The sequence below is a fragment of the Dromiciops gliroides genome, chromosome 2 (assembly GCF_019393635.1).
Source record: "Dromiciops gliroides isolate mDroGli1 chromosome 2, mDroGli1.pri, whole genome shotgun sequence".
NCBI classification, from domain to species: Eukaryota; Metazoa; Chordata; class Mammalia; order Microbiotheria; family Microbiotheriidae; genus Dromiciops; species Dromiciops gliroides.
In genome coordinates this window covers 352,752,316-352,768,874 of record NC_057862.1, presented here as the reverse complement: position 1 = coordinate 352,768,874, position 16,559 = coordinate 352,752,316, and the positions used below count along the sequence as shown (strand labels likewise).

At 39.2% G+C, this 16,559-nt stretch overlaps 1 protein-coding gene across 1 annotated transcript in view; it reads left to right on the top strand.

Annotated features, from left to right (window-relative positions):
- SPINK5 (serine peptidase inhibitor Kazal type 5) overlaps positions 1-16,288 on the top strand; it is a 63,077-nt gene extending 46,789 nt beyond the window's left edge. Inside the window, exons 21-31 of the mRNA XM_043986815.1 lie at positions 195-322; positions 2,456-2,510; positions 4,866-4,993; positions 6,818-6,893; positions 10,982-11,067; positions 12,102-12,192; positions 12,392-12,519; positions 12,869-12,956; positions 13,524-13,654; positions 15,221-15,310; positions 16,027-16,288. Of these exons, the coding sequence (XP_043842750.1) occupies positions 195-322; positions 2,456-2,510; positions 4,866-4,993; positions 6,818-6,893; positions 10,982-11,067; positions 12,102-12,192; positions 12,392-12,519; positions 12,869-12,956; positions 13,524-13,654; positions 15,221-15,296 (987 nt within the window). The 3' untranslated portion in view covers positions 15,297-15,310; positions 16,027-16,288. The remainder of the gene's footprint in view (positions 1-194; positions 323-2,455; positions 2,511-4,865; positions 4,994-6,817; positions 6,894-10,981; positions 11,068-12,101; positions 12,193-12,391; positions 12,520-12,868; positions 12,957-13,523; positions 13,655-15,220; positions 15,311-16,026) is intronic.
- The last annotated feature ends 271 nt before the right edge of the window (positions 16,289-16,559 follow it).

Sequence of the window (16,559 nt, the reverse complement as noted above, 5' to 3'; positions counted from 1 at the left end):
CTGTCTTTCCATTACAATGTGAGCTCCTTGAGGACAGGGGTTGCTTTTGCAACTTTTGCTATTATCAGTGTTTAGCAGAACATCTGACACACTTAATAAACATTTATTGACTTTTTATTGACTGACTAAAGTCATCCTAGATGTGAAATCCTTTCGGAGACAGCTAGGCATTTATCATCTGTCTTTCTGCACAGGTCAACTGTGATGAGTACCGGAACCAGATGAAAGAGGGTAAACTGATTTGCACACGAGAAAGTGACCCAGTGCGGGGTCCTGACGGCAAGACCCATGGCAATAAGTGTGGCTTGTGTAAAGAAATATTGTAAGTATAGCAAAGTGATGACTTGTTGAAAGGAGGGGTCTCAGGCTGTTCAAGATATTCATCTCCTGTGAACTTGGAGCTGGTTCTGAGTAAGGGCAAATGGAGACAATGAAACAGCTCAATTCTGTTCTATTTGGTCAATATTTCTCAAGAACCAATTATGTGTGAGGTCCTATGCTCAGTGGGAGGAGACAAGCAAAGGCAGGACATAATCTCTGCTCTCAAGGAGCCTCTACTAAAATGAGGGAGAATGACACAAAGCTAGATATCTAAGAAACAAGGGAGAGAGTGAGACAAGTGCACATCCGGGCCAAGTGCTAGGGGCCTCATCGTTTTCAGGGCTTGTGTTGGGCACTGAAGCAATGTGATATAGTCGCTGAGGGGGCTGGACTTGGAGGAAGAAGACAAGTGGTAGAATTTCAGCTGAAACTCACTAGGGATGTGACTCTTCCTAAGTCCCTTCTTGTTGGAACCTCAGCTTCCTTATCTTCCAAATGAGGATGATAACTGTGTTACTTATTTCAGAGGGCTGTGAAAATTTTAAATGCTATAGAAATGGAAACTGCTAGTAAGAGTAGAGTATTTTCTCTCGTGGAACTCAAGGCCAGATTGGGGAATAAGATACATACATACAGTGGACAGTTGGGTGGTGCAGTGAATAGAGTACCTGACTTGGAGTGGGGAAGATTCATCTTCCTGAGCTCAAATCTGGCCTCAGATACTTACTAGCCATGTGACCCTGGGCAAGTCACTGAACCCTGTGTGCCTCAATTTCCTCATCTGTAAAATGATCTGGAGAAGGAAATGGCAATCCAATCCAATATTTCTCCCAAGAAAACCCCACCTGGGGTCACAAAGATTTGGATGTGACTGAAATTGACTCAACAACAAACAACAAATACATACATGCATAATAGCGACACAGACCATGTGGGATGAGTGCCAACAGCCGAGTGCAAACAAATTAATGTGAATTTAGAGAAGGAAAAGAACAGTCCTGGCTGGGGAAGGATTGGGGAAGGGCTTTTTGAGAGAAGATAATTAGAGTTGGGTTCTAAAGGATCCATCCAATCCTATAAACCTTTACCAGGTACCCTCTATGTATAAAGTATCATGCTAATTTCTGGAGTTACAAAAACAGAATAAAAAGGAATCTGTGCTTAGAGGGGTTACATTCTATTGGGGGAAAGCAACATCTATAAAAGTCAGTGAATACAAGATAATTTGAGAATGGGAAGTTACTAGAAAAGTAATGACCCTTAGTTTGTCTTATGAAAGGTTTCAGGTAGGAGATGACAACAGAACTGAGATTTAAAGGAAAGTTAGTGATTCTACCAGGTGGAGGGTGGGGTGGGGTGGGGCAAGTATATTATAAGAATCAGCAATAACCCAGGGAAGGGGAAGGAGGAAATAGATGGAACAGCAAGTAGGCCAGAGAGAAGGTACACCAGGCAGAAGGGATAGTAGAAGCAAAGTCACAGAGGGTGGAAAGCATGCACAGTCTTCCAGGCCTATAGCCTGACCTGGCCTGAGCACAGTAATCAGAGGGACATGGTTAGAATTAAGGTCGGAGGGGGAGGTTGGGTCAGATCATAGAAATTACTTCATGGAAACAAGTTGGTGTCATGAACGAGGATGAGAGGTTTGGAAAGTGTTTTTGATCTTGTACCTACGGTGATCATGTGATATTTATACATAGAAGAGAACTTAGAGATCATGAAATCTACCCTCCCTCATTCAGTAGATGAGGAAACAGACAGAAAGTATCTCATTCAAAGTCATCTAGCTAGTAAGAAGTAGAGTAGGGGTTTGAACCTAGATCTTTTGACTCCAGGGCCAGTATTACAATCCTTCTGCCTTCAAATATGATAAGACCATGTGTGGGGAATGGCATTAGAAATTAACTTAATGCAAGCCACTGGGAAGCTCAAGAAATATTTATTTGATCTAGAGTTGTAAAGGACTTTAGGCCAACTCCCTCATTTTGCAGATAAGAAAACTGAACCCCACAGATGTGAAGTGATGGACCCCAGTGGCTACAGAGAGCTAGAAGAAGGCCTGAGATCTTTTTCTGCTGTACCATATTCCTCCCTTTACAGGAGCTAATGCCCCTTCTCCCCCTCTTTCTTACAGAGAAAAGGAAGCTCAAGACAAGAAAAGCAATGAAGAAAAAAGCAGCAAGGACAAGGTAAGAGGCAGCTCACTGTGATTTAGTCCCTCAGTGACCAACAGCTAAGAGTGGCAAATGTTATCTTTATCTGTAGCCCATTCATTTGAACACAAGCTGATAATATTATAGAAAGCATCTGAATATCTGACCTCCATTCTGTCATGACTGCTAATTCACCATGAGACTTTGAGTTACTCACTTCCCCTTTCTCACAAATTCAGAGCTGAAAGAAACTCCAATGATTATTTATTTTAATAGCTTTATTTCATAGATAAAGAAAATGAGGCCCAGAGAGGGACACTGACTTGTGCTCAAGATTCTGCAACTTGGTAAAAGACTGGATTTGAACCTTGGCTCTGTTGATAAGTCCTATTGAAGTGTTCTTTCACTTTCCCATGAATGCAAATAAATCTTAGCCTCATTACACCAGTGAGAAAGCCAGGGTTGTGGAGATAGCTCGTGCTATTTGGCCCTCTAGAAATTTAAGCAATGACCATGGAGGTGAGCCCGAGATCTAGCATGCTATGGTGGAAGGTGTGAATTTGGAGTCTGAGACCCTGGGTTAGAATCCTGACTTTGATATTTACTGTGTGACCTGGGGCAAGTCCCTTCATCTCTTTGAACCTGAGATTCCTCTGATATAAATTGCATTGGATGAATCCTAAAGCCTTTTTGGTGCTCTCCTATAAGAAGACTGAGACTGAGAAGCCTTTTTACTCAGGGCATGAGCGACATCTAGTGTTCAATGTGGAAGAGAACAAATAAAGGTTGACCAGTGAGCGATTGTAATAGCAGTATTAACAAATAGCTCATGCTACTCCAGAACGTTGATGTTACAAAGCATTTTCCCTTCAACAATATAGGCATCTGAAGTGCAAGATTAAGGTGGAAAATATGTTGTGTTCATCCTCTTGATACCAGCATAGTAAGATAGTGACTTCTGGCAGGATGCACTTCATCCTTTCAGTAGAAAAGCCTGCAGTCCATTAGATATCAAAGTACAATGGAAAGAACACTGGATGACATATTGGAAGAATTGGGTTCTAGTTTCAGTTCTTCCATCAACTCCTCCTGGAAGAAGTCACTTCCCCTATCTGTGAGCTTCAATTTCCTTGTCCATAACAGCAATGTGGTTCAGTGGATAGAGGAGCTGGACCTGGAGTTAGGAAGAACTCAGTTCAAATCTGACCTCAAACACTTATCATATGTTTGACCCTGGCAAGTCATTTAAGCTCTGTTTTCCTCAGTTTCCTCATCTGTAAAATGGGGATAATAATAATAATAATAATAATACTTACAGTGCCTGGTACACACTTATTACCATATAAATGTTAGCTATTGTTATCACTGTCATCATCCTCAATCGTCATCATCATGAGGGACTTGGACAGAACAATTTCTAAGGTTGCTTTCAGCTCAGATACCCTATTGTCTAGGCTTTAGCATCTTCTATTAGAAGCAGAGAGGTATAGCCAATTCTCCAAGTGCTGAATTTGCAATTGGGAAGAACTGAGTTCGAATCCTTGTCAGCCATATAACTATGAACAAGTTACCAACCTTAAGAACCACACTTTCTTCCTTTGTAAAATCAACATAATTATACTCTGGAGCTACCTTGAAGACTTACTGTTGTGCTTAAATGAAATGATACATGGAAAGTGCTTTATATGATATAATTATTATATGATATGATGAGTGAGTATGTGTTTATATGCAAACATATATATGAAATATATGTATATATGAGTATATTATTTGTGTATATGAAATATGTATGTATATGACAGATCTAGATATTTGAGAGATTTATATACATATATATATATCTTATATATATATCTATTTATTCATCTATCTCAACTTTTGAGAAACCCTGGAGGGGAGATATTTACATAGGCATCTATATTTATATAGATATATCCCCCATGTTCCAAAAGCCTTAGGGTAGACTTGGTTCATATCTTTCTAGATATGTGTATGTGTGCATGCATGCATGCATATCTATTTAACTATCCCTAGGATATATATGTGTGGTAGGGATATATATATATATCCCTAACTATATGTGTGTATACATATATATTTATTTATATTTATATATAGATACATAAACATGCACATGACCTATATATACCAAATATAAAGCAAATAACAGAAATATATGTACATATATATGAATATATACACAGATTTATCTATATATACATATATACAAAGGCTCTAACATATAAATGTATATTATTGTTATATATTTTACATAGGATATATACAGGTGGTATATGTATTTATGTTATTATGTTCTAAAACCAGCCCAATCATATTTGAACAACTCAAACTAATGCAGAATGGTGATATATTTTCTTATATCAACAGGATCTGTGCAGCGAGTACCGGAGTCTAATTAATAATCAAAAATATGTATGCACCAGAGAGAACGATCCCATTCAAGGCCCAGATGGCAAAACCCATATCAATAAATGTGCCATGTGCTATTCTTTATTGTGAGTAATGCGGTCTGCAAATGAGTTGATGATATAGTCCCAAAATTACTACCTTGGGCAAGTTGCTATTTCTCTTGCCTTCCTTTCTGTTATGTATACAATTATAAAGCAGGACTACATAGTCTTTAAGGTCCCTTCCAGTTCTGTATAAATGATTCTGTGAACCTTCGTTATAATCAAACATACTAGGTGCCTCATCTGGCTACAAGGTTTACATCTATGACTATGTATCTACAAGGCTCAAATGTTTAATGGAAATTCTCTCTCTCTCTCTCTCTCTCTCTCTCTCTCTCTCTCTCTCTCTCTCTCTTTTTTTTTTTTTTGTGGGGCAATGAGGATTAATTGACTTGCCCAGAGTCACACAGTTAGTAAGTGTCAAGTGTTTGAGGCTGGATTTGAACTCAGGTCCTCCTGAATCCAAGGCCAGTGCTTTATCCACTTTGCCACTTCGCTGCCTCTTGGAAATTGAATTTCAATAAGAATTCTAAAATGGCCATGACTTTGGAAAGGGTCTTTCCTCTTTGTTGTAATTATAGGAAAGCTAGGTCTAGACAAATTGATCTGGAGAACTGAAGCTTCAATTCTCAGTAATCAATCATAAATCTCCCAGTACTGGGTAAATTGATTGAATTATTTACATTAATTAATTTACCAGATAAACCCTTAATTTGAAAGAGTAGAAATGAGCTTTGATAAACTTGATGGGGAGCTACTGGAAGCTTCAATTTATAAATCTGTCAACCTATTTGACATTGTCAACCTTTCTCCTGAAAACTTGATGTCTTGTTTTGGTGGGAAGTCTCAATAGGCAGGTGGAATACAATCTTCCACTACCTTGCTCAATATCCTTTGTTTTCCCCTCAACTGTGAAAGAAAAATGTCCTCAAGTCGGGAGGCAGTTAACCTTTTACAACTGTACCCTCAGCCAGCATCCACTCTTTCTCTCAGGGGTACCTCATAGTCCTGAACTGATGTTGAGGTGGTACCACTCATGCCATTTCTATTTCCATATATAAAAAAGAAATGCCCCCTAGCATTTCTCAGCTAGGAAGACAACCTGGGATCTCAGTAGAGGAAAAAGTAGGAACAAACAACTCAGCAGAGATAGCAGCATATACTGGAAAACTTGCTTCTCTATGGCTCCCAGAGAAACTCTGACCTCATATGATCAATTCCATGTTGACTCAAGTTTGTCAGATGTTGTTTGGGGATATCCAGAGACACTTCTAAGAATTTGAATCTGATCAGAAATTCACTTTTACAGTTTTGGTCTGATTGCATTAAGATAAGACATTCATTCACTTCCCTTGAATTTCCCCACCCTGAGTGGGGTAAGGATCGTGAAATCACTACTAGTTGAGCACATGCTACCCAACTGGAAAGACTGAGTACAGGCCTAATGAGTTCAGGCTATATGTGAGGTCCAAAGACCAGCTGAGTTAAGTTCAGAGAGAAGCAACACTACGGAGGTACCTGGTTACCCCATGTTGATTTGGGGGGGGTGACAACTCATGGAAACTGTTACAGATAGATGGTGTTCTACATTGGGAGATGGAACATTCACACAGATGAAATCATAAATGATATCATCATAGATTTAGAGCTGGAAGGGACATCATAGGCCATTTACTCTGGACTCTGCATTTTATAGATGAGGAAACTGGAGACTAGATGATCTAAGTGACTTGTCCATGGTCATGAAAGTGTCAGAATATGTTTTAAAGTGTTAGATTCCAGTTGGCAGAGATCAGGATGGGAGAGAAGTTTGGCTAAAATACACAGAGTGCAGATAAAGATCATGACCACTCCTCTTTTCTATTCTAGTGAGAGAGAAGCCAATGAAAGGAAAAGAACCAAAGAAGAAAACAAGTCCAATGGAAATAAAGCAGATGGCAACAAGGTATTTATCTTCCATTTTTCCAGATCACAAATGGACCCTTCTGACCACAAGACTGTGTCTCTCCTTACTGCCTGCTGCTAATTACCTGTGATGTATCTCTTTGATTATAGATATGAATAACCCTGGTCTTGTCATTTTTATCATGTCACAATGGAAAGTAGTTTTCTGGCTTCAGGATTCACTGGCCATAAGAGAAGATATTGATGGGACTCTCTAGACCTTGAAAAAAAGGGATTGAGCAGGAGGTGGGAAGTCTCCTGAGCCTTTTCTTATAGTTTAGTAGTGAATTAATTAACTAATTAATTAACAAAGGAATGAATGCATTGTGGGTGGAGCTCCATGTTATGGGCAGAGCTTGGGGTGGGGTCTCAGGTTTCTTGGGTTCTCATATTCTACCACAAATGAATATAAAAATATGTATTAAAGGCTTACTCTCTGCAAAGTAGTGGAGCCTGCTCTTTAGGCTCCTGTGGAATAGTGCATTAATTTTGCTTCCTCATTTTGTTGTTGTTGTTGTTGGATTTAAGTGAGGGAGGACTATGTAAAGTCACCATCCTTACTCTCTCCTCCAGAGCCATCTGTGTCCAATGGCAAGATATATATATGTATGTATCAGAATAATTGGAGATGGCTCCAGACTTAATGGGAGACTTCGGGATACTTTGATCTTTTTAAGCTAAAGGCTTTCCCAGATCTCTGTTTGCCTGGGGCAATGCCCATTTAGTAAATGAATGGAGAAAGCAAGTAAGCAAGCAAGAAAAAAAGAGAAAGAAAGGAAGAAAGAAAGAAAGAAAGAAAGAAAGAAAGAAAGAAAGAAAGAAAGAAAGAAAGAGCAAAAAAGAAGCAAGCAAAAATGAAAGAAACAAAGAAAGAAAGTCTGGGAGGGGAAGGCCATCAGGGTTTCTGGCATAAACAGAAACAATTGATAATTTCCCTCCTTCAGAGACTTTTAGAGGCCAAACAATGGCCTATGAGGCCTGGGCTGGGCCCTACTGTGGGACAATCTATGAGAGTCAAAGTGATTTATGTATACACTGAAGGTCATAGGTTTAGTTTTGACCAAGTTTTCATCTGCCCTTTGGCCACATATATGAAGGATATGACATACCATTCTCTCTAGATAATTGAGATAAGACCAAAATGGGGTATAGAAGAAAGAGCCCTGAATTTAGCGTCAGAAGTCTGAGTTTGAGTCTTAACTCTGATACTTCCTAGCTCTATAACCTTGGGCAAGATAAATGTGTGCCAAGTAAACTCTTCAGGCCTGAGCATCCTCATTTGGAAGATAAGGGAGGGGCTGAGCTCTCAGATACATTCCAATTTTATAATAATCTAATTCATATGAAAAGAAAAAAGTCCACTGCCTTTTTCTCTACACCCCTTCACCTTTGTCTCCCCTGTATTCTCCAGATCTGTCCAACATACCCACATTTGCCTTGAGCCAACCATGTCTATTGTCCTGGCTATCAATTCTTCTAACTCAGCCAGAGCTTCTTGAATTACAACATTAATGTGGAAAGAAAAAGCTATTTGAGGGGGCAGCTAGGTGGCGCAGTGGATAAAGCACTGGCCCTGGGTTCAAAAAGACCTGAGTTCAAATTTGGCCTCAGACACTTGACACTTAATAGCTGTGTGACCCTGGGCAAGTCACTTAACATTCATTGCCCTGCAAAAAAAAAAAAAAAAAAAAAAAGCTATTGATCAGATTCTCCTGTAATATGTTTCATGAATTCCCAGTGCTTGGAACAAAGTAAAAAGGTTTCTGAAAGAAATGTTGATATACTCAATATATTTCTCATAAAAAAATCAGTCAACAAGCATTTATTAAGTACAGTCACAGGGAAAGAGGTGGTGGGGGTCCTTAGGTATACCGCTGTCAAGAATTACACTATGGCACACAGTCCAATTAGAATGAAAATGGTCCTTTATTGGGTGCTAGAGAAAGTGACCAAGAGGGAAGTTAAAGACTTAGCCTGAAGGGGAGGAGGCTTAGAGACATGTTCCTCCCAGAACAGAAGGAAGGCAAAAGCTTTTATAGAGGATAGGTGAGGTGACTACCTGAAAATGGAAAGATCCTTTTGGGGGTGGAGTGGGGAAAGATTCCTGAGAGTAAGGGGGATTTTCTTTTTTTGGAATGATAGTCCTGACTTTTGCAGTTATCTCTGTCTCCTAGGTCAGGTAGTAGCCATGCCTAACTGACTTTCCTGCTATAGAATTTTATCTCCTCTTACTTCTCATATCTAGTTGGCCAGTTTAAACTTTAATAGTGCCCTGACTCCTTGATATGTCTGTCCTGTCCTAAGCCCTATGTCAGTACCTACTATGTGCCAGGTATTGTGCTAAGTGCTGAGGGTGCAGGGATAGAACTGAAACACTTCCAGCTTTCAAGGATCCTACATTCTCTGAAATAAAGTTGTACTAGGCATTCTTATTAAACATAGCAAGTTTTCATTGTGAAAATAGATTTAAATTGTATTAGCCACTTATGTGACTGTGTGGATATCATTTAGCCTCTCTGGATTTCAGGATTCTCACCTATGAAATGAAGGGGCTGGGTGAGATGATCTCCAAGATCTTTTTAAGTAATCACCAATATAGCTTCATGATCTTTTATAATAGCACTGATTTTTTCATCCCCTCCTTATGCTAGGAGCAACCAATTCCCCAATCAATCAGTCAGATCATAAATCAAGAAACATTTACTGATCCCCCTTACATTCTAGGGACTAAGCACTGAGGGTACAAAACAAAAGTGATATAGTCCCTGCCCTCAAAGAGTTTATAGTCTATGTGGTGAATATAATATGTACATAAATAGGTTTATGCTAAAGAGATTCAATAGAGATCCAAGACTTTTTTGGAGGAAAAACACTAGTAGCTGGGGGTGGTAATCAGGAAAGTCTTCATGCAGAAGGTAGTGCTGGAACTGAATATTAAAAGTTTCTAGTAGGAGAACATTAAGAGGGAATGTATTCAGGGCAAGGGGGAACAGACTGTGCAAAGGCTGGAAATGGGAACAGGAAATGAGAAATAGGAAATGGGGTCCTATAATATGAAGAACTGTTAAGTAGGTCAGTTTAGGAAGATGTGATTAGACTGGAAAAGTCACATGTTCACTTTTTAAAAGTAACCTTTAGGGGCAGCTAGGTGGCACAGTGGGAAAAGCACTGGCCCTGGATTCAGGAGGACCTGAGTTCAAATCCAGCCTCAGACACTTGATGAGTATTAGCTATGTGATCCTGGGCAAGTCACTTAACTATCATTGCCTTTCCAAAAACAAAAGAAAGAAAGAAAGAAAGAAAGAAAGAAAGAAAGAAAGAAAGAAAGAAAGAAAGAAAGAAAGAAAGAAAGAAAGAGAAAGAAAGGAAAAAAGAAAAAGAAAGAAAGACATGTTGCAAAAACAAAATAATAAAGAATTTCAGAAGAGGATAGGTTTTGTGGAGAAAGATAAAGAGTTTGGTTTTGGACTTGCTAACTTTGAGATGCCTATAGGCCACAATTTCAGAATCTCAAAGTTGGAAGGCACCTTAGAAGTGACCCAGCTCAACTTCTACCTGAACAACAATCCTACTGAACAATAATCTTCAACCTGTCATTATCCAACCTTTGATAGAAGATCTCCCAGGAGGAGTTTAGTGGCTGGAGGAGAGGTTGGACTACTACTTGACAAGTCTTCCCATTCCTTTGGTAGACAGGTCTAATCATTCTTCCTTCCTTTAATATTGAGGTTGCATCTCTGTAAATGTTCCCTATTGCTCCTACTTCTGTCTTTTGGGTGCAAACAGAAGAGGTCTCTTACTGCTGACTCATGACAGTCTTTTAAATACTTTTAGACTTGTTCTTTTTAAGTCTTCTCTTCTCCAGGCTGAATAGCCCTAGTTCCTTTAGCTAATGCTCAGATGGTATGCTTGTGGCCTTTTAACATTCTGGGTGATCTTCTTGGAAGGCATATGTCTGACGAGGGCAAAGGATGGTCAAGCTTTCAGCTGCTGTGTTTTGCATATTACCATGTTCCTAATGCAGCCTGACCTTGCCTGAAGGATTCAATGACCCAACCATGGTGGTAACATGTTTCCTTGCTTTGGCAGGAATGTCATGATGTCCAGAACCAGCAGAGCAGTGGCAATCATGTGTCTTCCAGGGCTGCTGACCCTGCTCAGGTCCAAGCAATAGTGTGAGTAGTGGTTTTTATGCTGCTGCTACCATCCTGGAGAATGGTTTAGTAGCTATTGTTGTGGCCAGATAGGATTGTTAGGCTATAGAGACTAACATTTACTTTTCTCCTCGTTTTAAAAGGAAGCAGAATTTTTCTTGAAATGGTGATGGATTTGGAAGTCATGATTGACTTCTTTATGGGAATTAAAATAAACAAAACTGTCTGTAGAAAACATTAGAAAAAAAAGTGAGCTGGGATATTGAGATATCCAACCTTGTTATTGAATAGATATAAACCTCACAGGACTTTGTGATGCAGATGGACACTGAATTTGTTAGATGACTACTCAGTTTGACTGTATTGCTATGGGCCGTGAGAAGCCTGAGCCAGGGCTCCACAACTGGGATATGGTGATCCACTAGCTGGTCTGGAAGCCTCCCTTTGACAGATGAAGTCGTCACTCTTATCTTTGCCACCACCCACCCCAAATTAGGATTTCCAGTGGGGAGGGAGAACTACTTTTCCCTGCCTCCTCAGCCACTTCCCCTTTTTCTATTCTCAGGTGGGGTGATGCAAAATGGAGCCAGTGATAAAGTCAACTAAGTTTGGGTTACCTGAGTTTTAGCTCTTCTGGGTCCCTAAAATTGCAAAGTACACAACAGTTCCAAGAAAAAAGGGTATCATCCCTTTGTCCAGACCTTTGACCACTCTCCCTTAGTCATGGTAGCCCCTCAAAGTCAGGGACTCTCTTTTTGTTTTGGCTTCTTACAGGGCCACAGATATAGAATTGTATAGTTCATTTTGATGACCTTTGAGGCCCCTCTCACTTCTAAATCTGTAATCTTATGATCTTTTAAGGCTCCAAGACCTTATGAATTTTGTCAACCATTTGAATATCCCCAATGACTAAATCACAGATGTTTTGAACAATTGAGAAAGCTATTTAACCAAAGGGCTCAAACTGGAGAAATGTTTGCTTAAATTAAATTTTAAAATGTTAAAAATCAACCTAATGTCCATAGAGATAATTTTATCCTTTTTTTCATCTCCAGGAAAAGAAAAGGTAATGAAAAAGAAAGAGTTGAGCTCAATGGACTCACTGAGGATCCTCATAAAAAGTCAACACAGCCTTCAAGTTTTGCGGTAAGCTGGATCAAGAAATTCCCCTACCTCTTTTCTCCATTTTTCTTGTGCAAACCAGACCTAAGAGTCCTTCAGAATGATTTCTCCCCCCTTTGCTTACTTACTATTTTAAAATAGGATTCTGAAAGTGCTGAAGCATATGGGCCCAGGACACATGTGAACCAACGTCTTCTTCTTCTTCTTCTCCTTTCTTTACTAGGATCTGTGCCATGAGTTCCAGGACTTTATAAGAGGTGACAGCCTCATCTGTACCCGGGAGAATCAACCTTTTTATGATGCCAATGGGAAATTCTACAGGAACAAATGTGCCATGTGCAGAGAAATCATGTGAGTGAGGATGAATGCATGTGCCTAGGCCTATCCTCTCTTAGAGTCTGTGATAGCCTTATTTCTCAGGCTCAAGTCCAAGAGGTTCCTGCCTCCTCAAAGCAAGCCTTCCTTTGAGCCTTTCTCTAGCTAAAATCCCATTTGTATCCTCCTCTGGCTCCTGGGATATAAGCTACATTTCCATATCTGAGCTTGTCTTCAAAGGATGGGTTGAAATTTTATGTATACCTATATCTAAGTAAACATATGCATATATGTATATATATCTATGTCCATATACACATATATATGTATATGTGTGTGTGTGTGGTAAAAAGAATCAGAATACCTATTTCTTCCCATTTTATAGGAAAAGAGAAATTGATAAGAGAAGTAAAGAAAATTCATCTGACAAGTCACTGGAAGATAAAGACCAAAGTAAACCATTTTTTTCTGAGGTGAGTATAACTCTATAATCTACCTCTCCCCTTCTTTTGTTGTAAAATTCTAGGACTATACCATAAGAGAATATAGGAGAAAAACTGAGTCAAACTAGTGGTGTTTCCCTCAGTAGCTTTCACAAGGAATTAAGGAAGGCAAAGAAATTGCTTTGAGGGACTAAAGAGAGAATCTGGGATACCCTACTAGTTGCATGGTTCTATCTGTGCTATCTTAAGACCTAAATTATCTACCAGGTTTGCAAAGTGAATGTTTAGGACCTTATAGAATGAATGGAAGTTCAGCAAGTATCCTTGAGTTACTGCCTTTCTGGGTCAATAATTTTCCTTTTTTTTTTTCTTTATTAAGAGAAAGTTGGGGAACTGTATTCCAACTTACAAGGAAGAAAATGGCAGACATAAACAAAGAACATTCTTTGTTCTAAGGCAGACATTGAATGTCTAAAGGCCTGTTTCTTCTCTTTGCCTCTTCTTTTAGGGGGTTACTAGAAGAGAAATCATGCAAACTCTCTCTTTCAAGAAAGAGGTCCTAGAAAAAGTGACTGTTTTTATTTGGTTCCTTTTCAGGAATCTGAGATGTGCCAGCAGTACAGGGTTATTCCCAGAGTGGGTTACCTGTGCCCAAAGAGCTTGCATTATGTGTGTGGTGAGGACGGCAAGACATACAACCATCCCTGTTTGCTGTGTCATGAAAATCTGTAAGAACTAAACCTTAGAAAGGTCTCAAAAATTCTGAAACTTTTCACTGAGACCAGTTCCTCCCTCCTTGTCCCGTTTCCCATTCCCTCTCCTTCCTCCTTTTAATTGTTTTTTTTTTGGGGGGGGGGCGATTTGGGTTAAATGACATGCCCAGAGTCACACAGCTTGTAAGTGTCTGAGGCAAGATTTGAAGTCAGGTCCTCCTGACTCCAGGGCTGATGTTTTTCATTCTTCCCTCTCTCTTTTTGCCATGGGAGATCAGATAGAGAACTTTACATATTTGAACTTTGAAACATTCTCACTCTCATAGAACAAGCATTATTTACTGGAAAGAGCTTGAATAGGAGTCAAAAGTCTTATGTGTTAATGTAGTCCTGGCTTCACCTCCAAATTGTATATGACCTTGGGCAAGTCACTTCTCTTTTCTGTTGAATGGGGATAATGATCCTTTCACTGCCTCCCTCAACAACTAGAATGTTATGAGGATCAACTAAGTATGAGCTTGCTTAAGACAGAGGAATATAGTGGATTAGGAGATGATTTTGAATTATGAAGACCTAGGATCAAGTTCTGCCTCTTGCCTTGGGTTCAATTTCTAACACATGCTGGTGTGTGACACTGGGCAAGTTGCTTAATCTCTAGATACTTCCAGGTGTCTCAATCAGATTATAAACAGACTAAATGTGGATCTGAATTAGTAAAAAATAGTTTCCATAAGGGGAATTCCCCACATTGATGAAATAACAGGACCCAGGGTGTAGGGCAAGGGTACTAAAACATACAATATATATATATATATATATATATATATATGTATATATACAGATAATGCATGTGTATTCCTAGATGCATATATATAGAAAAATGTATAATTCATATACAATTGTATATGTATACATGCACACACACATATAATGTATAACATATACATTATATACACACTTGTATATACATACATATATGTATATCTAGAGTTATGTATGAACATACACACAAACATGCTATATATAAACATAACATATCTTATTGCTATAGATGTATTTGTATATATGTTTGCATACTTAAGACATACACACACACACATATATATATATAGTATATATCACTAAGTTTACAAAGCCTTTGAATAATTATTTGATTCTCATAGCAGACCTAGCATTGATAATAAATTAATAATAAAGTATTAAATAAATGTGATTAATAATAAATTTTGAAGGCAATTTTATTATTCATATTTCATAGAAAAGGAAACTGAGGTTCTCAGAAGTTGCTACTTCCTCAAAATCACACAGAAGACAATGACAACTAGAACTAGCATCTAGGTCATCTGATACCCAGTCTTTTTGTATTACTAAGGGAAACTCAAGGAAATATTCTAGGCTCCAATTGGGAAGAAAGCAAAACCAGAGTAGAGAAGAATAGGCTATTGGAGCATTGACCAATTAATCTGCCACATCCCTCTCCTGCCTTCTGTTATGTGGGCCTATGAATATACTGAATTTAAGCCTTAGCTCATAGTGACCATCTCTCTCTCTCTCTCTTTCTTCCTTGTATTCTTGTTTCAGGCTACATCAAACCAACATCCGAATGCTAAGGGAAGGGAAATGTGAAGATGGGCCTTCAGGAACACTTCCCCACTGATTTCTTAAGGCACTGTAAGTAGAATTAGAGAACCTAGGATTTAAAGCTGAAAGTATATTTAGAATTCACCTAGTCTGACCCCTTCATTTTATAGAAGACTAAACTGAGGCCCAGAGAGGACAAGTGACTTTACTGCCAAGTTCATGAATATCAGATCTGATATTCAACTTTGTCCTTGCCTTGACTGTCAGCACAGCCTTGGACCTTCAGGAAAGTGAAGTGGACCTCATTTAGAGGAGACTCACGATTTCCTCCTCCCAGGAAGCAAGACGGCCATATCTTAGAAGCAGAATATATTTCTAGCCAGTCCAGAACATAATTCTTTCTTTGACAGAATCTTCTATATTGTAGGATGTCAGATGTTAGACAGGCCTTCGAGTCAACTATCCTCATTTTACAGAGGTAGAAATAGACTGAAAGTGGGAATGGGCTTTATATTCACTGAGATTCTAACATGAGACCCAATTACTAGGCCTGGATCTGATTAAAACTCACTGTGAGATTTTGGTTACATCGTGTTCCCTCACTAAGATTCAGTGCCCTCCTCTTTAAATGATTTCCAAGGTACCTTCCAGACCTGAGAGTCTATGTTTATTCTGAGGCTGTTTTCAAACATGTGAGAGAGCAGGGAAGAAACAGCATGGAAAATGGAACAGATAAGAGACTGGCTGGATTATCCATTGGTCTTAACCCTGAGTTTATGGTCTCTGATCTTTTTCTCTTCTTCCAGAATAAATGAATGATGAATAACTTGAAATGTTGAGGGAAAGATTCGAATGTTCAGCCCTGGAAAGTCTGCCTTCACCCTTCTGTATATATAAGGAACTCTTCTGAGCACATGTTATTTACTGTGCAGAACAATCCTGAGCTGCTGGGGAAAAGACATACTGATTTTCAGTCTTCCATCCTTCTCTTCCCGAACTCTATGATCTTGGTGTGGAGACACATGCTGCATCCAGCCAGTGCTCTGGGGCCCCTGGTCACGGTGCTGTCTGTCCATCTGCTTGTGCAATAAAAGTAAACTTAGCAGAATGGCCATCTTACTTTTTGTTTCTGATGGGACACAACAGTTAAACATTGGTTTTCTACTGAGGGCTAAATAACCACTAAGAGGGAAACTTGCTGGGCAAGCTAAAGATGGTCATTCTTTCCTCTATCATAGACAGGCATAAAAAGAGTCATTATCCACTCACTTCTATCCCAAATAGACATGCCCCCTTTCACCTCTATCCCTCGCATCTATTCCGCAAAGACAGGATCATT